This window comes from Numida meleagris, chromosome 11 (genome assembly GCF_002078875.1).
Source record: "Numida meleagris isolate 19003 breed g44 Domestic line chromosome 11, NumMel1.0, whole genome shotgun sequence".
Lineage (NCBI taxonomy): Eukaryota > Metazoa > Chordata > Aves > Galliformes > Numididae > Numida > Numida meleagris.
In genome coordinates this window covers 637,816-661,671 of record NC_034419.1, presented here as the reverse complement: position 1 = coordinate 661,671, position 23,856 = coordinate 637,816, and the positions used below count along the sequence as shown (strand labels likewise).

The 23,856-nt window shown below is 39.1% G+C and overlaps 1 protein-coding gene across 5 annotated transcripts in view; it reads left to right on the top strand.

The window, feature by feature from the left end:
- PBRM1 (polybromo 1) overlaps window positions 970-23,856 on the top strand; it is a 67,923-nt gene continuing 45,036 nt past the window's right edge. For 3 of the 5 annotated variants that reach the window (XM_021409213.1, XM_021409211.1, XM_021409214.1), the window contains exons 1-9: window positions 10,968-11,104; window positions 11,658-11,805; window positions 14,108-14,239; window positions 14,938-15,054; window positions 15,630-15,698; window positions 16,421-16,519; window positions 17,668-17,753; window positions 20,588-20,686; window positions 22,732-22,823. In XM_021409213.1, the coding sequence (XP_021264888.1) occupies window positions 11,704-11,805; window positions 14,108-14,239; window positions 14,938-15,054; window positions 15,630-15,698; window positions 16,421-16,519; window positions 17,668-17,753; window positions 20,588-20,686; window positions 22,732-22,823 (796 nt within the window). In that variant the 5' untranslated portion in view covers window positions 10,968-11,104; window positions 11,658-11,703. Of the gene's footprint in view, window positions 1,061-2,036; window positions 2,193-3,798; window positions 3,897-4,449; window positions 4,598-6,899; window positions 7,036-10,967; window positions 11,105-11,657; window positions 11,806-13,348; window positions 13,357-14,107; window positions 14,240-14,937; window positions 15,055-15,629; window positions 15,699-16,420; window positions 16,520-17,667; window positions 17,754-20,587; window positions 20,687-22,731; window positions 22,824-23,856 lie in introns of those variants that run through there. The other 2 variants (XM_021409215.1, XM_021409212.1) reach the window with 2 other exon arrangements.

Genomic DNA, 23,856 nt, shown 5'->3' with positions numbered 1-23,856 from the left:
GTCTGGGAGGCCGCCACCTCCCTTTGTGTGGCGGCGGCGGCGCGGGGCGGGCCGCGGGGCCGCTCTTCCCCACCCCCACCCCTCCTGGGGCCTTCCCCGCCGCTCTCCGCCCCGTTCCGCGGAGCGAGGCTCGCTGCGCCCGGGCTCGGCCGCGCTCGGCGCCCTCCCGGAGGGAGAGAACCTTTGGGGCGGCCGGTCCCGCCAGCAGCCCGCCCCGCGCTGCAGCGCTTCTCCCCGGTGAGCGGCCCCGCAGCCCGCGGCGCGCGGGGAAGTGCTCGAGCGCTGCAGGAGGAACCCCCGCTTCCCCCGGGGTTCGGTTCCGAAGAGAAGTTGTGTGAACCCAGTAAAGCCGTCGCTTTGTCATGAAACGGTCCCGTACGTTGAACGGGGAAAATCGGACTTGGAGACTGCTTGTAAACTGAAGCAGATCTATCTATAAGGAAGCTTTGTGGCTGGGCACTCAGTGATTCTTCCTGATGAAGATAACAGTTCGCTTGGAGGACGGATGGAGTGCTTCCCCACCAGAGGCTAACACGCGTGTTTTGGCCCTACCAATTGCTGTAGTGTTGTCATTGTACTGCTCCACATCCACGTTATCTGCTCTGTAGCTTGGACTCTCAGGTCAGATATGTGCTCCCTGCCCTGCGTGATGGTTCACTGTTGTACAAGTGGCTGGGAAATCAGCATTACTTATTCTGAAACATCGGAGGAACGTGTTGCTATTTTTTCTGTAAACATGACAGAAATGCCTTGCGTTCTGCGTACAGAGCTGCTCTACAAAAGTAGAGTTTCTGCTAAGCTTAAAAAACAAACGCTGCCTCCCTTTTCTTGCTTTTTCTCTGCCAACTTGAATTACTCGATTTATTCTTTGACTTGAATAGTCTATCTACTGTCAGCTTTCCCCTCTCTGTCCTTGTTCTTGTCTTTCAGCTCTGACTATACTAACAGCACTGCTGACCTGGTGCTCTGGGTGTCCCGTTCCCCTAGTATCTGTGCTTGCCCATCAGACACTATGAGGAGACTGGCTTTTCGAGGTGCTGGTTGTACTCTGGTAAATCTGGTAAATTATTGATTGAATATGCACCATGCTCTTCATTCTTCTGCATTAGGCTTTTCCTAACCGTTAATTATTCCTGCCTCGTTCTTATTCATCTCATCTGTGTGTTCAAGATTAATTCTGTTGCTAACATAAATGCTCTTGTGCAGTTATGTTGTACTGCCATACCTTGTAACTTCCTAAAAGATCCCTTGATTCAGTGTAGGCTGGGATGGATGAATCTTTTCTGTCCTTTGAGATAGCTACAAATGAAGATGTTGTTATGGTACTGTCACTAGAAACTGGGGAAGAGCCAGCAATGTGGTCCATAAATCACCATAGTCATTGGACAGTAGCTATTCATTTGTCACTGTTACACTGATAAATTAGAAATTGTGACCGAAACTGCAGGTGGATTTTTCTACTTCTTGATGATTGAACTATTCATCTTACACGTGAAGTGGGAGTTGTGGTCACACAATGACCTAGCCCTTTTTTGGCTTGAATCTAAGACAAGGTATTCAGTAGCAGTTCATGTTTTACTTCATCATTAGTTTTCTTTGTGGCATCCTTTTTATTTTGTGTTGGTTTTATAATTCAAGATGAAATGAAGTGCTTTTCTACCAGGACTGAGCATTTCTCTCCATACAGCTCTTTCCTTTAAAACAGCAGTTCTCATTTAGTAGTCATGCATGGCTTGTGGAACCAAAATGTAAAAGATTTCAGAACATGTCCTGGTAAAAGCTACTAAATACATCTTCGTGCCTGTGAGCCCTTGGTTTCTGATGCTGGTGGTGTTAGTGGCAGTGTAAAACTGCAGGGCCATTTTGCCTTCCCTTTACTCCCAGCTGGTGTCTGGTGTTAACATGTGGCTTAACTGAATTGTGGATATAAGAAACATGTTTGACCCATCACAAGACATGGCTCACTTAATAGCTTGCTCTCATCAGAGGGTTTGGTTGCAATGCCAAGAGTTTAAGAACATTTCTCTTCATTATAGAAGAAGTTGGATTCCATGGGTTCCAAGAGGCGAAGAGCAACCTCGCCGTCGAGCAGCGTCAGCGGAGGGGACTTTGATGATGGCCACCACTCCACGAATATACCAGGCCCGAGCAGGAAGAGGAGGAGGCTTTCCAATCTCCCAACTGTGGATCCTGTTAGTACCTTCTTCTTATGCACACCCTTTTTTTTTCTCTTGTGTTTTGTGTATTCTTGTCTGAGAAATGCTGGATTGTGAAATGGAATATGGTCTTCACAATGTGTGATGTGACTTGTACCAGGACATAACAGGCTTGCTGCACATCTGACAATCATATTTAGAATGTATACACTGAGTTCATCGTGTCCTGAAACTGTGGCTGCCTTGGCTAGGGTGTGTTCAGGATCTCATTCAGCTTTGGTTTGTTCTCATTTTTGTTTTTCCCTTTTCCGTTTTCCTTTTTGTATTTTTTTTTCTTCTTTGATTTTAGCAGATGGAAGGAGACTGGAGAGGGAGCTAAAGTAATAAAGTGCAGAAGTTGAGAGTTGCATCTGAATAGCAAATGCTTGGAGATATAGGTGGAGAACAGCACTTCAATATGTGCTGAAACATACAATGTCATCATTATGCCTTTGAGTCCGCGGTCTAATTTTAAGTAATTGCAGGGTGAAAGGACCTCTGTCACAGTTTTGTGTGTCTGTAACTCAAAGAGAGTTGTAGTAAATTAATCTGCGTTTTGAGTGTTCTACTTAGAATTAGTGTTGAAAGAAAGTTCACTGTATTAAATCAAACAATACAAAACAAAAGCCAAACAGCCAGCCCTAACATTCTGCAGTACCTGACATGCTTGCCAGATCTGCAAGGTGCTGCAGTTGGGCCGGGGCAATCCCAGGTATTTATACAGTCTGGGTGAAGAACTCCTCGAGAGCAACCCTGTGGAGAGGGACTTGGGGGTCCTGGTGGATGAGAAGCTGGACATGAGCCAGCAGTGTGCGCTGGCAGCCCGCAAGGCCAACTATGTTCTGGGCTGCATTAAAAGAGGAGTGGTCAGCAGGGAGAGGGAGGTGGTGGTCCCCCTCTGCTCAGCTCTTGTGAGGCCCCATCTGGAGGACTGCATCCAGGCCTGGGGCCCCCAGCACAAGAAGGACGTGGAGCTCTTGGAAAGAATTCAGAGGAGGGCGACCAAGATGATCAGAGGGCTGGAGCACCTCTCCTATGAGGAAAGGTTGAGGGAACTGGGCTTGTTTAGTTTGGAGAAGAGAAGGCTCTGGGGAGACCTCATTGTGGCCTGCCAGTACTTGAAGGGAGCGCATAAACAGGAGGGGGAACGATTGTTTGTGAGGGTAGATAGCGATAGGACAAGGGGGAATGGTTTTAAGCTGAGACAGGGGAGATGTAGGTTAGATGTTAGGAGGAAGTTTTTCACTCAGAGGGTGGTGACGCACTGGAACAGGTTGCCCAAGGAGGTTGTGGATGCCCCGTCCCTGGAGGTATTCAAGGCCAGACTGGACGTGGCTCTGGGCAGCCTGGTCTAGTGGTTGGCAACCCTGCACTCAGCAGGGGGGTTGAGACTCCATGATCCTTGAGGTCCTTTTCAACCCAGACCATTCTGTGATTCTGTGATACTGTACTAGCACATGAGATGCATCAAGTTTTTCACTCTTTTGCTTCGGAGCATGCTGTACATAAGCAGCTTGCCTTTCCCTTCTTATTGTAACCAGATCTTGATTTGTTATCTCCTTAAAATGTACTTATTTTTTATTGTACTGTTCTTGAATTTTAGATTGCTGTATGTCACGAACTTTACAACACCATCAGAGATTACAAAGATGAACAGGGCAGGCTCCTTTGTGAGCTTTTCATTAGGGCACCCAAGCGAAGGTAAGACCACGGTTCTTGTCAAGCCTTGGATTTTAAGGAATGTTTCACCATTAATAAAAGTTGAGATATGAAAAAAGAATTCAGCTATATTCATCACAGTGTCACAACAATGTATGATAATCTGAGTATTTTTTTGTAATTATTCAGTGGGACCTGCTGATGTTAGTACTTATTTTCAGTAAAGGGAAAAAAAAAGAAAAGAAACATTGAATGCATTTAAAATATTTCTTGTGACACCTATCTGAAAAGTGTGTCTGACTAGCAGGTGTCCTTCACCAGTGGTGGAATGTGATCCTAAGAGTATGTATTGGGAAGATTAATAGACTCTTGAAATGACTTTTGAAAATGTAGTAAGTAGAGACTGAATATACTTTAAACTCAAAAAACTGAGAATGATAATGGAACAGGTATTAAAATAAGTTTACTAACAGAACGCTGTCCAGATCTTGTAGCTGTAACAAAAATGTGCTGGAACTGTCTTTGTTGCGTTTAGTCATCCCTGTGTTTAAACTTTCTGCTTGGAATGTAATGCCTGGTTTTGTCATTACAACAGAAATCAACCGGATTATTATGAAGTGGTTTCACAGCCAATTGATTTAATGAAAATCCAACAAAAGCTAAAAATGGAGGAATACGATGATGTGAATGTGCTGACTGCTGATTTTCAGCTTCTCTTTAACAACGCAAAGGCTTACTACAAGGTGAGGAAAATAGGTGCAAAGGCTTGAATTTATCAATGATAAAAGTGATAGAGGTATACTGAGATTCTTGCTTGGTTCGGCAGAAAGCTTTCTGGCTTTGCCTTTATTACTAGTAAGAGAGCAACGTGCATTTACTGCAGGTGTTTGCATATTTTTCCATAATGCTGACCATATCTTTGTGAGATGTCTTGCTATAGTAGTTTTTCTGTGGGAATACTATAAAATAATGTGTAGAAGATCATTTTCTTTTCTTTTCCAAAAGAGAGAGAGAAGGAAAAAAAAAAAAAACAACTGAGGAAAAGACTAATCTATGAAAACCCTCCCATTTTATGAGGTATCCTGTGTGACCTTTTGAAAAAGGACTATGTTTTTTTTCTCCCAAAAGGAAGAGTTTATAAATAACAGCAGGCGTGCGATATGTTTGCTGAGTCTTTCTCTTCCGTTGTCCACTTACTGAAGTGAAAACACATTGATTACTCTGGTCGCTGATGGTAGATTGTGAGTGTATGTGGTGTGTTTCACCAAGGCTGCAACCCCCACGTCCATTCCTCCAAACTCGATATTTTAGGTATTAATGGGTTCTATTGCAGTTGCCTTAAGGAAGGTGTGAAAAACTGGAATGATCTCATTTAACAGAAGCATTTCACGTACATAAAATAGTGAAATTGTATATCGTGACTGAGATAACAAATGTAAAGCTTTGGTGCTAATATTACCTTTATCATTGGCTTTGGAAGTTGCCCAGATAATTGGTTTGTAATTCACCTAGCCACTGTAATCAGGTGACATTCAGATAAGTAGTGTCTGTGTTTGTTTATGCGTCTGTAGCTTTTTGAAAAACAATCAGATTTAAGGATTAGTGTATTTCTACTTTGTGGTTACAGTAGAAAAAGCACAAAGGCTTGCATGTTCATTGTATGCCTTAGAAGACACTTGCTTTCCCCTTAATATGGTGGGGTTTTTTTGTGGTTTTTTTTTGCATTTCATGAAGAATGAAGAATTGATGGCAAGAAACAGTTATTAGCATTTTCCCAAATGTCAGATGCCTTTGCCTGCAGAATATTCAACCTGGAATTGTGCCCATACTGTAAAGATCTTGTGTGTAGTACAGGAGTTAGATAGCCATCTTTTCAGGATGAAGGAATTTTGTAATTGCCAGAGAAATAACGGAGGCATGAGATGAAGGTGCGATGCACAAATGTAACCTCATCTTTTTTTCATCTTTTACCTTTATCCACGCAGTTTAAATTGATTTGATACAGGGAAGGCTGATTGATTGGCAAGGTGTTTATGGCAGTGGTTGCTTTATTGGGAGTGTTAGACTAAAATTGAAGCCTTTGCTTGTTTAGTATTTCTGTTCAAGTAATACTTCTGAGCATCTTGCGTTAATGAAGAGGGGAGCAGACTAGCAGAGCAGAGTATCCTTTGAGCCTATCTCATAACTAGCTCCTGGTCTGATGTCTTGAGAATATTATGTCTAGTAAGGTAAACATAAAAATAGTTATTCTGTTGGTTTCTCATCTGTATTCCAAGCTGTCAGAAGCAGAGAGAGTGAAGAAGAGTGTAATCAACAGAAATAAAGTGACATATCTGCAGGAACACCTGAAATAGTGGTGGTGGCAGAGGAGAGGGGAGGGGAAATACAAAAGAGTGGGAAAGCAGTCCTTTTTTTGTGGTAATTTTCTTTAGGTAGTAATAGGCATATGGTTGACTGCCACTCTGTATTTAAAATATTTTTACTGACAAATCCCCTATGTTTTCCTGAGTGCTAGCCTGTTGTCAAGTTATTTGGAATTTCAGAGTTGTTACTGATCAGTGCAAATCATTGCAGTGCTTACAGAGATATGTGTGTGTTCATTGGCATTCCTCTTTAGTAGAAAAGAATTCTTGAGTGCTGCGCAAAGGCAGCAGTGTTGGCTTAAATTACATTTCTGGCATGCTGACATTTAGCACGTTCTAAGTATTGGTATTGATATGCTGCAACAGAACCTAGAGATCTCCTGAGATTCATCTTGTGCTTGTCTGTGCCTCTACCCAAAGCAGTTTTATTGCCAAGTTTTCAAAAAGGCTTGAATGCCTTGCAGTGACAGACATAGTATTTTCTAGTACTTACTACCATTCTTAACACCTCTGAGGAATGTCTCAACCAGAAATTTCTGATGTTTCATGTTACTCAATATGTTTAATACATTTCTATTAATAATTTATGAGTCCCTTCCAGTTGAGCAAGTTGTGAATTTTGAGGATGTTTATGCTGTTTGATTTGTGTGGTTGTTTTTTTTTTTGTTTTTTTTTTTTTCAGCCCGATTCTCCTGAATATAAAGCTGCTTGCAAGTTATGGGAGTTGTATTTGCGCACAAAAAATGAATTTGTTCAAAAAGGAGATGCTGAGGAGGAAGATGAAGATGAGGAAGGACATGACAGCCAAGAACTAGTAAGTGCAGGCAGGACATCTGCAGCTGGAGGAAGCCATTGCTCTGTATGGCAGCTGACTCTGAGCTGGAGCTTGGCCTCCATATGTAGAAAGGCATCAAGTCTTTTCATGGTTAAATTATGCCCCCAGAGGTGTTTTTTTAGTAGGTTTTTTTTTTAACACAGGTTTATTAGTTACCATTTAATTATTTCACAGCATTGTGTGCATGTTCTTCTTTTCTCTAGGAAAAAAAGTTCTGACATTTTCTCTTAGGGATAAAATGCAGTTCTGGTTCAGTTGTGTTCTTGATAGCATGCCAACTCTTGATGCAAGCGAGCTTTAATGACATTGTTTTCCTGTGTGCATCCTGTTCAGTTACTGCAGCTGTCCCTGGAGCAGTTTTTTAATGCAGATATGACAATAGGAAGTTTGGGTTTGTTGTTTTTTTTAATGATGTTGGGATGCATGTTTGCATTAATGTTGGCAACCAAGTTTCTTCTAACAGGATGTAATGTGTACCTGTGAGTCTTAAGTGTAAATGACATTATTTTCTCACGTGCTTTAACTGAATATGTAAAGAATGTTGTTTTTCAAGGCCCCGTGTATAGCTGATTTTTTTTCTATCTTTGAAAAATAAATTTGTATTTCAGTGCAATTTGAAGTACTGTACTTCGGCTGTTATTGAAACCTCATTTCATTGATGTAATTTCTCATGTTAGTCATCTCCAGGTTACCTGAAGGAGATTCTTGAACAGCTTCTCGAAGCTGTAGCTGTTGCCACAAATCCATCAGGACGCCTGATAAGTGAACTGTTTCAGAAACTTCCTTCTAAAGTGGTGGGTATTTTAATAGTAATCATTGTGAATTTGAAACATGGAAATTTATATAACTGACCCTATTCACCGTAATGCAGAAACTGAGGATGCGGTTTTTTTGTTACTGTCTCATCTGTGGCAAACTCCAGCTGTTTTTAGAGCTGCTTTGCTCCTACCCACTCATTCCCAAGCCTATCATTGCAGACTGGGACTTACCCTGTTCTGCAAGTTTAGTTTACTTTTTTTCTTGGTTGAGAACTTTTAATCTTCTTTTTTTTTTTTTTAATCTGTCTGACTTCACTGTTCTGTTTCAGGGTGTGGCGTAACAGGTTTAACCAGCAAAATAAATACTTTGAAAACCATCAGCATGTATTTTGTTTTCAGTCAGAACTGCTTCTTTACGTCAGTTTATGGATGAGATATAATTGCATATATCTGCTTTATAATCTGACTCTCCAAACTGATGCCTGATGCTATAATTATGAAGCTTACACTATTCCTTATCTGCAGTTAATCTTTATTAATAAACTCATAGAATAGTTTAGAAGGGCTTTGTGACTGTTTATGATAACATGTAAATTCTTTTTGTTTTCCAGCAATATCCAGATTATTATGCAATAATAAAGGAGCCCATAGATCTTAAAACTATTGCCCAAAGGATTCAGGTACATTACGAACTTATTAATGCATCATAGTTCAAACTTGATTAAAAATAAACATTCTAAACTTGCTGAAGTTGATAAGAAAAGCAGAGAATTTTTTCCCCACTACTGAAAACTCTGAATGCTGTAGTTACTTGATGTTCTGTCCTGGTTTAATGCTGCAGTAGTAGCTGTGTTGAAGGTCTAGCATCGTAAACCAGCGTATTCTGGCATTGAACCTGAGCATCTTGGGTTTCCTGATGTTTAATGGTTTAAAGTAATTCCTTGGCAAGTCCTGCAAACATCAAACATTGATGTATTGAAGCTTGGTTGTGCATTATCATCACCTACTTCTGTTCTGCTGCTGTAAATAGATGTTTTGTACTGGTGCATTTTTTAATCTTGCTTTTCCAGCAATTTGAAACACTGTTCAGTAATTCCAGCATTTTGTGTAATAGTGAAGGACAGCACAAAGATTAATTGAACTAGAGAATAAAGCTGAAATAACATGTTGTCAGAACCCTTCAACATTAAGTTACTCTGATGTATTAAGTTTTTTTTCAATCTTAGCATTCTAAAGATCAAGATCTTAGTGCTTTTTTTTTTTTTTTCCTAAGTACTCCTTTTCTAAAAATGTTCTCTCTAGTCTGTAACTGTTCTCTTTATCCTTTATGAATTCCCTTTGCTTTTGGCTTCCCATGCTGTCTGGAGGTTGCCACAAAGTAGTCTGTTTTTCTCTTATGCAGAATGGAACTTATAAAAGCATTCATGCAATGGCCAAGGATATAGATCTTCTTGCAAAGAATGCCAAAACCTACAATGAGCCTGGTTCACAAGTATTCAAGGTTAGTTTCAGTCACTCATAGTTAAATCAAAGTTCAGTGTTTCTTTTCTTTACTGTTTTCCATGGTGGTTGATCTTTGAACAAATCTTCAGTATAAGGCCCTCTTACTTTTTCTGTAATAAATAAATCAACTGTTGGCATTTCCTTTTATATATACATATATATAAGTACATATTAAATTTGAATAGATGTAGTATCTTTTTTCCTTGAAGTATGAGTTTTTCCAATTAAGTTTCGTACCAAGATGTGAATTACATTACTTCTTTGGAAGCATGGAGGATCCTTCTATTTGTGACTGAAATGGAAATGGCTGAGTCTGCAGATTAAAATGTTAGTGGCAGTGGTCAGCTATTATCCCATTACAGGTTTTGGGAACTGATTGCATCATAAGCTTGAAAAGTGGAGTAATGCCTTCTTTGTGTAGTTTTCAAAGACTCTTTTCCTTTTAGCTGTGCTTTTATGACCAAATTGCACCTACAATCTCAGTTTTCAGTTCACCAGCATTTTATGTATAAGTTATACTGCTGTTTCCATGTACTCTGAAAGTACAAATAACTCCTTATATGCTTCATTCTTATGGGCTTTGTAGTAGGAGACCTTACGCGTGGATGACTCTCGCTTGTCAGTGGTTTTTGGACTTTTCCAATTGCACTGCTGTTGGGATTGTGGCTTCAGTGTTACCCAGGCCTGTAACCTCACTCAGATCTTGTAATCCCTGTTTCTGAACAGTTACTTCAAGTATCAATTGTGTTGGTGGAGAGAGAGGGAAAAGCAACATCATAAAGCTCCATAATGGCTATAGCTAAATCATTGCAAAGGCACAGAAACTCATGTTTGTGTGGTCTTCCTGTATGTTTTTGCAAAGTATAGGTGATTTTTTTTTGTTTTTTTTAAGTATATGACAGAAAGTGAGCTTGAAGCTGCTCAGCTTTTCTTTTCCATTTTTATGGCCGTTGTAGGTCTATTTCAGGGAGACTTTGTTCTATACTTCAATACTTAGTCAAAAGTGTTTAAACATTTAGAAACGTTTAAAACAAAAACTAACATCAAAAAAAACCCACTTTTGTTCCTGATCTTTGAATGGTTCTACCTGAAAATAATGTTCTTTATTTTCAACGATAAACAAGCAAATTCTTTTCATTGACAGGATGCAAATGCAATTAAAAAAATATTTAATATGAAAAAGGCTGAAATTGAACACAGCGAGCTGGCCAAGTCAAGTCTCCGACTCAGGTACTGCAAATAGAATTCTGTTTGTAAGCTTGTGAAAATCTCTGTAGTTGTTACCTTAGTTTTGCTGTGGAGAATATCCTGGGTAATAATTGCTTGAAAAATTACTGTTTTTCTATGGTTTATAACTTTAAAAATAGCTTTGGAAAGAGTTGTTGTTGCTTTTTTTTTTNAGGTTGGATGGGGCCCTGGGCAACCTGGTCTAGTGCCAGATCTGGAGGGTGGTGGCTCTGCCTGTGGCAGGAGGATTGGAACTTGATGATCCTTGAGGTCCTTTTCAACCCAGACCATTCTGTGATTCTGTGATACTGTACTAGCACATGAGATGCATCAAGTTTTTCACTCTTTTGCTTCGGAGCATGCTGTACATAAGCAGCTTGCCTTTCCCTTCTTATTGTAACCAGATCTTGATTTGTTATCTCCTTAAAATGTACTTATTTTTTATTGTACTGTTCTTGAATTTTAGATTGCTGTATGTCACGAACTTTACAACACCATCAGAGATTACAAAGATGAACAGGGCAGGCTCCTTTGTGAGCTTTTCATTAGGGCACCCAAGCGAAGGTAAGACCACGGTTCTTGTCAAGCCTTGGATTTTAAGGAATGTTTCACCATTAATAAAAGTTGAGATATGAAAAAAGAATTCAGCTATATTCATCACAGTGTCACAACAATGTATGATAATCTGAGTATTTTTTTGTAATTATTCAGTGGGACCTGCTGATGTTAGTACTTATTTTCAGTAAAGGGAAAAAAAAAGAAAAGAAACATTGAATGCATTTAAAATATTTCTTGTGACACCTATCTGAAAAGTGTGTCTGACTAGCAGGTGTCCTTCACCAGTGGTGGAATGTGATCCTAAGAGTATGTATTGGGAAGATTAATAGACTCTTGAAATGACTTTTGAAAATGTAGTAAGTAGAGACTGAATATACTTTAAACTCAAAAAACTGAGAATGATAATGGAACAGGTATTAAAATAAGTTTACTAACAGAACGCTGTCCAGATCTTGTAGCTGTAACAAAAATGTGCTGGAACTGTCTTTGTTGCGTTTAGTCATCCCTGTGTTTAAACTTTCTGCTTGGAATGTAATGCCTGGTTTTGTCATTACAACAGAAATCAACCGGATTATTATGAAGTGGTTTCACAGCCAATTGATTTAATGAAAATCCAACAAAAGCTAAAAATGGAGGAATACGATGATGTGAATGTGCTGACTGCTGATTTTCAGCTTCTCTTTAACAACGCAAAGGCTTACTACAAGGTGAGGAAAATAGGTGCAAAGGCTTGAATTTATCAATGATAAAAGTGATAGAGGTATACTGAGATTCTTGCTTGGTTCGGCAGAAAGCTTTCTGGCTTTGCCTTTATTACTAGTAAGAGAGCAACGTGCATTTACTGCAGGTGTTTGCATATTTTTCCATAATGCTGACCATATCTTTGTGAGATGTCTTGCTATAGTAGTTTTTCTGTGGGAATACTATAAAATAATGTGTAGAAGATCATTTTCTTTTCTTTTCCAAAAGAGAGAGAGAAGGAAAAAAAAAAAAAACAACTGAGGAAAAGACTAATCTATGAAAACCCTCCCATTTTATGAGGTATCCTGTGTGACCTTTTGAAAAAGGACTATGTTTTTTTTCTCCCAAAAGGAAGAGTTTATAAATAACAGCAGGCGTGCGATATGTTTGCTGAGTCTTTCTCTTCCGTTGTCCACTTACTGAAGTGAAAACACATTGATTACTCTGGTCGCTGATGGTAGATTGTGAGTGTATGTGGTGTGTTTCACCAAGGCTGCAACCCCCACGTCCATTCCTCCAAACTCGATATTTTAGGTATTAATGGGTTCTATTGCAGTTGCCTTAAGGAAGGTGTGAAAAACTGGAATGATCTCATTTAACAGAAGCATTTCACGTACATAAAATAGTGAAATTGTATATTGTGACTGAGATAACAAATGTAAAGCTTTGGTGCTAATATTACCTTTATCATTGGCTTTGGAAGTTGTCCAGATAATTGGTTAGTAATTCACCTAGCCACTGTAATCAGGTGACATTCAGATAAGTAGTGTCTGTGTTTGTTTATGCGTCTGTAGCTTTTTGAAAAACAATCAGATTTAAGGATTAGTGTATTTCTACTTTGTGGTTACAGTAGAAAAAGCACAAAGGCTTGCATGTTCATTGTATGCCTTAGAAGACACTTGCTTTCCCCTTAATATGGTGGGGTTTTTTTGTGGTTTTTTTTTGCATTTCATGAAGAATGAAGAATTGATGGCAAGAAACAGTTATTAGCATTTTCCCAAATGTCAGATGCCTTTGCCTGCAGAATATTCAACTTGGAATTGTGCCCATACTGTAAAGATCTTGTGTGTAGTACAGGAATTAGATAGCCATCTTTTCAGGATGAAGGAATTTTGTAATTGCCAGAGAAATAACGGAGGCATGAGATGAAGGTGCGATGCACAAATGTAACCTCATCTTTTTTTCATCTTTTACCTTTATCCACGCAGTTTAAATTGATTTGATACAGGGAAGGCTGATTGATTGGCAAGGTGTTTATGGCAGTGGTTGCTTTATTGGGAGTGTTAGACTAAAATTGAAGCCTTTGCTTGTTTAGTATTTCTGTTCAAGTAATACTTCTGAGCATCTTGCGTTAATGAAGAGGGGAGCAGACTAGCAGAGCAGAGTATCCTTTGAGCCTATCTCATAACTAGCTCCTGGTCTGATGTCTTGAGAATATTATGTCTAGTAAGGTAAACATAAAAATAGTTATTCTGTTGGTTTCTCATCTGTATTCCAAGCTGTCAGAAGCAGAGAGAGTGAAGAAGAGTGTAATCAACAGAAATAAAGTGACATATCTGCAGGAACACCTGAAATAGTGGTGGTGGCAGAGGAGAGGGGAGGGGAAATACAAAAGAGTGGGAAAGCAGTCCTTTTTTTGTGGTAATTTTCTTTAGGTAGTAATAGGCATATGGTTGACTGCCACTCTGTATTTAAAATATTTTTACTGACAAATCCCCTATGTTTTCCTGAGTGCTAGCCTGTTGTCAAGTTATTTGGAATTTCAGAGTTGTTACTGATCAGTGCAAATCATTGCAGTGCTTACAGAGATATGTGTGTGTTCATTGGCATTCCTCTTTAGTAGAAAAGAATTCTTGAGTGCTGCGCAAAGGCAGCAGTGTTGGCTTAAATTACATTTCTGGCATGCTGACATTTAGCACGTTCTAAGTATTGGTATTGATATGCTGCAACAGAACCTAGAGATCTCCTGAGATTCATCTTGTGCTTGTCTGTGCCTCTACCCAAAGCAGTTTTATTGCCAAGTTTTCAAAAAGGCTTGAATGCCTTGCAGTGACAGACATAGTATTTTCTAGTACTTACTACCATTCTTAACACCTCTGAGGAATGTCTCAACCAGAAATTTCTGATGTTTCATGTTACTCAATATGTTTAATACATTTCTATTAATAATGTATAAGTCCCTTCCAGTTGAGCAAGTTGTGAATTTTGAGGATGTTTATGCTGTTTGATTTGTGTGGTTGTTTTTTTTTTTGTTTTTTTTTTTTTCAGCCCGATTCTCCTGAATATAAAGCTGCTTGCAAGTTATGGGAGTTGTATTTGCGCACAAAAAATGAATTTGTTCAAAAAGGAGATGCTGAGGAGGAAGATGAAGATGAGGAAGGACATGACAGCCAAGAACTAGTAAGTGCAGGCAGGACATCTGCAGCTGGAGGAAGCCATTGCTCTGTATGGCAGCTGACTCTGAGCTGGAGCTTGGCCTCCATATGTAGAAAGGCATCAAGTCTTTCCATGGTTAAATTATGCCCCCAGAGGTGTTTTTTTAGTAGGTTTTTTTTTTAACACAGGTTTATTAGTTACCATTTAATTATTTCACAGCATTGTGTGCATGTTCTTCTTTTCTCTAGGAAAAAAAGTTCTGACATTTTCTCTTAGGGATAAAATGCAGTTCTGGTTCAGTTGTGTTCTTGATAGCATGCCAACTCTTGATGCAAGCGAGCTTTAATGACATTGTTTTCCTGTGTGCATCCTGTTCAGTTACTGCAGCTGTCCCTGGAGCAGTTTTTTAATGCAGATATGACAATAGGAAGTTTGGGTTTGTTGTTTTTTTTAATGATGTTGGGATGCATGTTTGCATTAATGTTGGCAACCAAGTTTCTTCTAACAGGATGTAATGTGTACCTGTGAGTCTTAAGTGTAAATGACATTATTTTCTCACGTGCTTTAACTGAATACGTAAAGAATGTTGTTTTTCAAGGCCCCGTGTATAGCTGATTTTTTTCCTATCTTTGAAAAATAAATTTGTATTTCAGTGCAATTTGAAGTACTGTACTTCGGCTGTTATTGAAACCTCATTTCATTGATGTAATTTCTCATGTTAGTCATCTCCAGGTTACCTGAAGGAGATTCTTGAACAGCTTCTCGAAGCTGTAGCTGTTGCCACAAATCCATCAGGACGCCTGATAAGTGAACTGTTTCAGAAACTTCCTTCTAAAGTGGTGGGTATTTTAATAGTAATCATTGTGAATTTGAAACATGGAAATTTATATAACTGACCCTATTCACCGTAATGCAGAAACTGAGGATGCGGTTTTTTTGTTACTGTCTCATCTGTGGCAAACTCCAGCTGTTTTTAGAGCTGCTTTGCTCCTACCCACTCATTCCCAAGCCTATCATTGCAGACTGGGACTTACCCTGTTCTGCAAGTTTAGTTTACTTTTTTTCTTGGTTGAGAACTTTTAATCTTCTTTTTTTTTTTTTTAATCTGTCTGACTTCACTGTTCTGTTTCAGGGTGTGGCGTAACAGGTTTAACCAGCAAAATAAATACTTTGAAAACCATCAGCATGTATTTTGTTTTCAGTCAGAACTGCTTCTTTACGTCAGTTTATGGATGAGATATAATTGCATATATCTGCTTTATAATCTGACTCTCCAAACTGATGCCTGATGCTATAATTATGAAGCTTACACTATTCCTTATCTGCAGTTAATCTTTATTAATAAACTCATAGAATAGTTTAGAAGGGCTTTGTGACTGTTTATGATAACATGTAAATTCTTTTTGTTTTCCAGCAATATCCAGATTATTATGCAATAATAAAGGAGCCCATAGATCTTAAAACTATTGCCCAAAGGATTCAGGTACATTACGAACTTATTAATGCATCATAGTTCAAACTTGATTAAAAATAAACATTCTAAACTTGCTGAAGTTGATAAGAAAAGCAGAGAATTTTTTCCCCACTACTGAAAACTCTGAATGCTGTAGTTACTTGATGTTCTGTCCTGGTTTAATGCTGCAGTAGTAGCTGTGTTGAAGGTCTAGCATCGTAAACCAGCATATTCTGGCATTGAACCTGAGCATCTTGGGTTTCCTGATGTTTAATGGTTTAAAGTAATTCCTTGGCAAGTCCTGCAAACATCAAACATTGATGTATTGAAGCTTGGTTGTGCATTATCATCACCTACTTCTGTTCTGCTGCTGTAAATAGATGTTTTGTACTGGTGCATTTTTTAATCTTGCTTTTCCAGCAATTTGAAACACTGTTCAGTAATTCCAGCATTTTGTGTAATAGTGAAGGACAGCACAAAGATTAATTGAACTAGAGAATAAAGCTGAAATAACATGTTGTCAGAACCCTTCAACATTAAGTTACTCTGATGTATTAAGTTTTTTTTCAATCTTAGCATTCTAAAGATCAAGATCTTAGTGCTTTTTTTTTTTTTTTCCTAAGTACTCCTTTTCTAAAAATGTTCTCTCTAGTCTGTAACTGTTCTCTTTATCCTTTATGAATTCCCTTTGCTTTTGGCTTCCCATGCTGTCTGGAGGTTGCCACAAAGTAGTCTGTTTTTCTCTTATGCAGAATGGAACTTATAAAAGCATTCATGCAATGGCCAAGGATATAGATCTTCTTGCAAAGAATGCCAAAACCTACAATGAGCCTGGTTCACAAGTATTCAAGGTTAGTTTCAGTCACTCATAGTTAAATCAAAGTTCAGTGTTTCTTTTCTTTACTGTTTTCCATGGTGGTTGATCTTTGAACAAATCTTCAGTATAAGGCCCTCTTACTTTTTCTGTAATAAATAAATCAACTGTTGGCATTTCCTTTTATATATACATATATATAAGTACATATTAAATTTGAATAGATGTAATATCTTTTGTCCTTGAAGTATGAGTTTTTCCAATTAAGTTTCGTACCAAGATGTGAATTACATTACTTCTTTGGAAGCATGGAGGATCCTTCTATTTGTGACTGAAATGGAAATGGCTGAGTCTGCAGATTAAAATGTTAGTGGCAGTGGTCAGCTATTATCCCATTACAGGTTTTGGGAACTGATTGCATCATAAGCTTGAAAAGTGGAGTAATGCCTTCTTTGTGTAGTTTTCAAAGACTCTTTTCCTTTTAGCTGTGCTTTTATGACCAAATTGCACCTACAATCTCAGTTTTCAGTTCACCAGCATTTTATGTATAAGTTATTATACTGCTGTTTCCATGTACTCTGAAAGTACAAATAACTCCTTATATGCTTCATTCTTATGGGCTTTGTAGTAGGAGACCTTACGCGTGGATGACTCTCGCTTGTCAGTGGTTTTTGGACTTTTCCAATTGCACTGCTGTTGGGATTGTGGCTTCAGTGTTACCCAGGCCTGTAACCTCACTCAGATCTTGTAATCCCTGTTTCTGAACAGTTACTTCAAGTATCAATTGTGTTGGTGGAGAGAGAGGGAAAAGCAACATCATAAAGCTCCATAATGGCTATAGCTAAATCATTGCAAAGGCACAGAAACTCATGTTTGTGTGGTCTTCCTGTATGTTTTTGCAAAGTATAGGTGATTTTTTTTTGTTTTTTTTAAGTATATGACAGAAAGTGAGCTTGAAGCTGCTCAGCTTTTCTTTTCCATTTTTATGGCCGTTGTAGGTCTATTTCAGGGAGACTTTGTTCTATACTTCAATACTTAGTCAAAAGTGTTTAAACATTTAGAAACGTTTAAAACAAAAACTAACATCAAAAAAACCCACTTTTGTTCCTGATCTTTGAATGGTTCTACCTGAAAATAATGTTCTTTATTTTCAACTATAAACAAGCAAATTCTTTTCATTGACAGGATGCAAATGCAATTAAAAAAATATTTAATATGAAAAAGGCTGAAATTGAACACAGCGAGCTGGCCAAGTCAAGTCTCCGACTCAGGTACTGCAAATAGAATTCTGTTTGTAAGCTTGTGAAAATCTCTGTAGTTGTTACCTTAGTTTTGCTGTGGAGAATATCCTGGGTAATAATTGCTTGAAAAATTACTGTTTTTCTATGGTTTATAACTTTAAAAATAGCTTTGGAAAGAGTTGTTGTTGCTTTTTTTTTTCTTTTTTAACTAAAATGCATCCATGATGAATATTTCTGTACGTATTTGATTGTCAGTAGCAGTGTCACTGGCTCTCTTAAGCTCTGGCCATCCTATACCGTGTGTATTTGTAAGTTAAGAACAGGGGAGGAACAGTGATGGAAAAAGTTGCTTCGTTTTGCTTTGCTGTGCAAAAAGTACTGAGGACTGTTGCACCTTGTGAGGAGGTAAGAGCTCACAGTTAGTTAGCTACATAGGGGTAGAAGCGCAACAACAAGGCCCTCAGCAACAGATACGTAGAACAGAGGCTGCGTTATATAAACTCTTATTTGAAAACCTATTTCTGGCTATGAAAAGAAGCACAAGACACTTAAGATTTGGATTTAAAATCAGAGAAGGATAGTTTTGGTCTTTAGGCAGGCAGGGATAAAACACTGTTAATAGCTGTATTTGTTTCACAGAAAGAGCTTAATTAGGGAATGATGCTGCCTGTCCTTGGTGTACAGAGAAGTCGTGCAGTCATTACAGATATTTCTTATCTAAAATGCAATTGAATTTATCCTTGTATGTATTTTTACTTTCGAGTGACAGTCAAAATTAAGCTTAAATATTGTTTTCCAGTATGAGCTGTATCATATATGTCAAAAGTAAACCACTGTGCTGCTAGTTCTCCAAGGAGTTAGCAAACTCTTTCTAGGATAGACTCTAAGTATTGATATGAGCTGTTTACTGGCACTCCATGCTGAAAAATAAATGCTGTTCATTCCCTGCAAAGATCTGTGTGGTACAGTTGAGAACTGCAGCACCCTCTGTTTACTGAGAGGCAGATTTTGTACTGGTGTGGTTTTGTTTTGTTTCTCCCCAGAAAAATATTTAGAAGGTGTTAGCTGCAGACTTTAATTCTAATACTGTTATGTCTGAAAGAAATGAAAGTTGCTAGGTTATTACTGTTCAGTGCTCAACGTATGTTGTGGTTTTTCTGATTCATTCACGCAGAGTTAGCATGCTTCTCATGCTTGTGTGAGTCATTGTCAGCCAGAGTGGTGAGCAAAAGACCTCGTATAAAGGAAGATACAAAAGCAGAAATGTTAAGGAGTAATTCTTGATGCATATTGTAATAATTTTCCTTGAAGTACGTGTGGTGCCAGAAGATCTTGGTTCTGCAGTCACATCATTTCCATGTGTTAGCTTGGATGGAACAGGAATTACATATAGGCCCAGAAACTTTTTATATAAATTGTGATTTTATTTCTTTATTTTGCTACATTGATGAAGCTCAGGGTGTTGTGGGTGCCCCATACTTGGAGGTGTTCAAGGCCGGGTTGGATGGGGCCCTGGGCAGCCCCATCTGGTGCCTGACCTAGTGGCTGGCAACCCTGCCTATGGTGGGGGCTTGGAGCTAGCTGATCTTTGGGCTCTGTTTCAGCCTGAGCCATTCAATGATTCTGTGATATCACAAGTTGTGTTTAATTTGCAGTCTTACTTATTTTTCTTCAAACTTAAGCTGTTTGCATAAAAAGGGATGACAGATAAATCACACTGATATTTGTTAGTTGAATTCCTCTCTTGCACTGCCAACCCATTTCTACTCCTAAGATTCTTTATTATTTATATTCTTGTGTATTATGTTCTCAATGGATCTGCAAGGCTTGAAGTAATCTGAATGTCACAATAACTGACAACTCCCTTCTTCGTTTCTGTAACTTGGCAAAAAATATTTGTAGTGTCTGAAACAGGCTACAATAATGTTGAACTGCTCTATAGGGGGGCATGGGGGTGCTTTTGTCTTATCTTAAAACTATTGTTTCTAATTTATTTTTTATTGTTTTTTTTTAAAAAAATATTATTTTTTTAATGCAAAAGAATTGAGAGAAAAGTGTAGTCCAAATCAAACCTCCCACCTGCTGTTCTGAAACGTTTCACTGGCTGGTGGTTTCTTCTTTTTTTTTCTTTTTTTTTTTAATTAAACCATTGTTCTTTTTTGTATTCTGCTGAATCTGTGTCACAGAATCATTAATTTCTTCCCAACCTGATTGTCTCAACAGACAGACTCTTTTACCTATTGTTGATTTTGGTAGAAGAGCCCCATAGTCCCTTTAAATGATTATATTTTTTTCTGAACTTATGCCACTTTGTCTGTGGTGGATCAGGCTCAAATTCCTTATCATGCCACTAACTTGTGTCAGAAAGAACCATGCTCTCCTAGCAGAGTCTGTGTGTCTGCTGTCATACTAATTGCCCTTTGTCGGTGCATTTAACTGTCCTCCCTTCAGTCAAGTGACAAAGTAAAGCTGCTTGACTGTGCACACTGAAACTTTTATTAAGTATTGATAAAACATGATTGGATTGGTATGGTTAGCTTTACCTGGGTGCTAAGGAGTGTTTTGTTGGCTGCTTCCACTGCTGTTGTAGGCTGAGCTGTGTGTGTAGCTATTAATCCTCGATCTAAATGTGACCTTCTGGCTTTTTATAAACAAAATCGATATCGAAGTACTGGGGTACTAAATGTATCTTGGTGTTGCTTTACTTTTAGCTTTAAAACATTTTTTATCTGTCGCTGAAGCTTTTGTCTGATCTATCGAAGTAATTCTGTACAGAGCTGTAGCCTTGCTGCATCTTGTCTTGGGTCTAAGGTGGGCCTCTTTTTCCCCCCCCCCTTTCCTTGGCTTGTCTCTCCTGCATTAAGGACGCCATCAAATTTGACTGCTTCCAAGCTGACAGGTCCTTCCTCACAGGGTAAAGGCAGTGTGGGTGATGAGAGAAATTCTTCTAACAAATATTATCGGTAAGTAAGTTTTGGACTTGGAGGAAAAGCTGGGTCATCGTCACATGGAAATGCTGACTTCAAAATATATATAGTGTATACGCTTTTTTTTTTAGTTGGGAGTGCTCTTTAATTCCCAATATTGTCTCAAATACTTTTGAGATTTCAAATATATTTAATTCCTATTTATGAAGCATGGTTTAAGAAGGTACTTCACTTCCATGTTTGGTTTTTATATTTCATGTTTCAAACACTTAAATACTCTGTGTACAGCTATTTCCTTAGAAATACTCTGAAGATTGATGTGCTAGACTTCATTACAAAATAAAGTGTGTGAAAAATCACAAGGAAATAAACTGTAAATCTAGGAAAATGATATTGGAGACTGAAATAAATAAGTAGGAATAAATATCTAAGACATGGAAGATAGAAACCAACAAAACCTGGGTTGTGGCAACCCCTGCTATCAGTACAGGCTGGGAGAGATGTAAGGATGGAGCACAGCCCTGCCAAAAAGGACCTGGGGATGTTGATGGATGGTAGCTGGACATGAGGCAGCAGTGTGCCCTCACAGCCCAGAAAGCCAACCGTATCCTGGGCTGCATCCAAAGCAGAGCAGCAGGCAGGGCAGGGAGGTGATCTTACCCCTCTGCTCTGCACTGTGATGCCTCACCTGGAGTGCTGCATCCAGGTGGGGGAGTAAAGTGTAGGACAGATGTGGACCTGCTGGAGCGTGTCCAGAGGAGGGCCCCAAAAATGAGCCACAGGATGGAGCACCTCTCCTACAAGGACAGTCTGAGAGCTGGGGCTGTGCAGCATGGAGAAGAGAAGGCTCTGGGGAGACCTCATGGCAGCCTGTCAGTATCTAAAGGGGCTGTAAGAAAGAAGAGGACAGACACTTTAGCAGGGTCTGTTGTGACAGGACAAGGGGAAATGGTTTCAAACTAAAAGAGAGGAGATTTAGATTGGATATAAGGAAGAAGATTTTTATAAGGATGGTGAGGCCCTGGCACAGGCTGTCCAGAGAGGTGGTGGATGCCCCATCCCTGGAGACAGCCAAGGTTCAGGCTGGAGGTGCTCTGCGCACCTAATGGAGCTGTGGGTGCCCCTGCTCATCGCAGGGGTGTTGGATCTGATGACCTGTAATGGCCCCTTCCAACTCAAAAGACTCTATGATGCTATGAAAAATTGCAAGCCATTAGTACTGAGTTTCGGATGTGCTTATGGCAGACTTACTAGGCAGACTGGTTTACTGCAGGCTTTCCAGTTGCTTCTTCATTCATCAGTTGAGAAGTTTGGTACATAGCAGAGGCTTTATGCCAGCAGGCTGAGTTACTGTCTGGAAGCAGCACTGCTGGCCAGTCTTCTCTGTGTAGGCCTTGAAACCGTGGCTGGATGCCCAGCAGCAGCATGGCTCTGTCAGGTATTGAGTGTTTGTATGGAGTTCGTGTCGTTAAAAGCAACATGTGAGATGGTGTGCCCCGGGTTTGGGATAAAAGGCCAAAAGAGTGATGCTGAAGATGTTGTGAGACCAGTTAACAGCAGAGTAAGCTCCTTCACATACAAACACTCTGCATGCTGAACAAGCACAGGCAGGGCTAGAGGAAAGGGAGATTGAGGTATATACAGCCTATAGCATGCTAGATTTCTTCATGTAGACCAATCCCTATAAAACAGGATTAAATAAGAAATTTGTTTATGTAACTTTGGGATAATTGGGAAGACTTATTCTCCAGAGTCCCAGTTAATAACACAAATACTCAAGTATTCAAAGTAGGACAGAGGATGAATAGCTTGAGCTCTAGAATTCTGACTGCATGGGCAGTTTCTGGTTTGAGGGACCACCTGTTAAAATGAAGGCTGGCTCACAGGACGTTAGCAGCTTGGTAAGCTCCACAGTTCTTTCTCTGTAGCCATCTGTTTTCCTGATAAGCAACTGTCATGAGCTTCACTGGTTTACTGGTACACTTGGGATGGCTGTTAATGGTGGTTTAATAATAAGAACCTTATTTTATTTTTTATTTCTGAGATCTGTTGTTTTTTGTTTTTCTTCCCTCTTTTTACAGTAACAAAAGGTCAGCCCAGGGGGATCGTTTATCAGCAATAACCATGGCGTTGCAGTATGGATCAGAAAGTGATGAGGATGCTGCTTTGGCTGGTAGGAGCTGATATGCAATTTATGTGTTTAGATTCTTTAATTAAATATCTCTTCAAATGTCACTCTCAATTGAGGAATTATATTTGCTGTGTTTCAAAATTCAGCGTATAATTCTGTTAAGTCCAGTCACCGTTTCCTTTTAGTACCGAGTTATAAATGTGCAGCTGGTAAGAGAGGGTAGGCTGAACTGGCCAAACTGATCAGAGCTTTGGGAAACTATTGCATGCTTTTATTCCTTCTAATGTGGAACAGACAGGAGACATTGAAGACAGTGTTGTGTGTTCCTTGGAGTAAGAGGTTAACAGTATCGTAGTTGTTCTAGAGAAACTTCACGCTGACTTGTTCTCTTTTGTGCCATTGGCTCTTCTAAATACCTGTCAGGTTTTATTTTTTTATGGTTAAAACTATATCGGACATACGGAAAAGTAAATAATAGAACTTAATTTAGAAATATCTGGTGTAACCTAGCAGTAATGTGATCACGCATGAGGGCATATGTTCAAACTAGAGCACATTAAAAGGCATGCCTTCAGACTGCATCTTTAGTTTCATCACAAACATGCTTACCATTATAGTATAAACATTTGCTATAGTGTGTGCATTATGTCATGTATTTCACTGTTTGTCGTATGTTGTTATAGGCTTTTAAGTTAATCTTTCTTGACAGTTGCATTCTCAGTAATTTCCTTACATTCATCTCAGAGCAGATATCTGATTTTTTTTTGTGTGTGTGTGTGTGCATATGGTGTGTTTTATTTCATGTTAGAATTGTTTCTGTGTTCCTGGTTAGCCTAGGCTTCAGTTTTGGCTCCCCTCTTTGGGAAGTGCAGAAGGTATTCATTCCTGTGGCTGTGTGCTTGTTAGCTGCAGGCCTTCCACACTTCACTGCTGTAAGAACACATAGCTTTCTGCATCTTTGGGATTAAAACGTTTGAAGTGGTTTAACCACTTTCAGATGCCACCTTTGCCCTGGGCATGGATGTCATTTGCACAAGGCCTTGTGTGTGCATCTGAGATTTTTGCCTTAGTATTG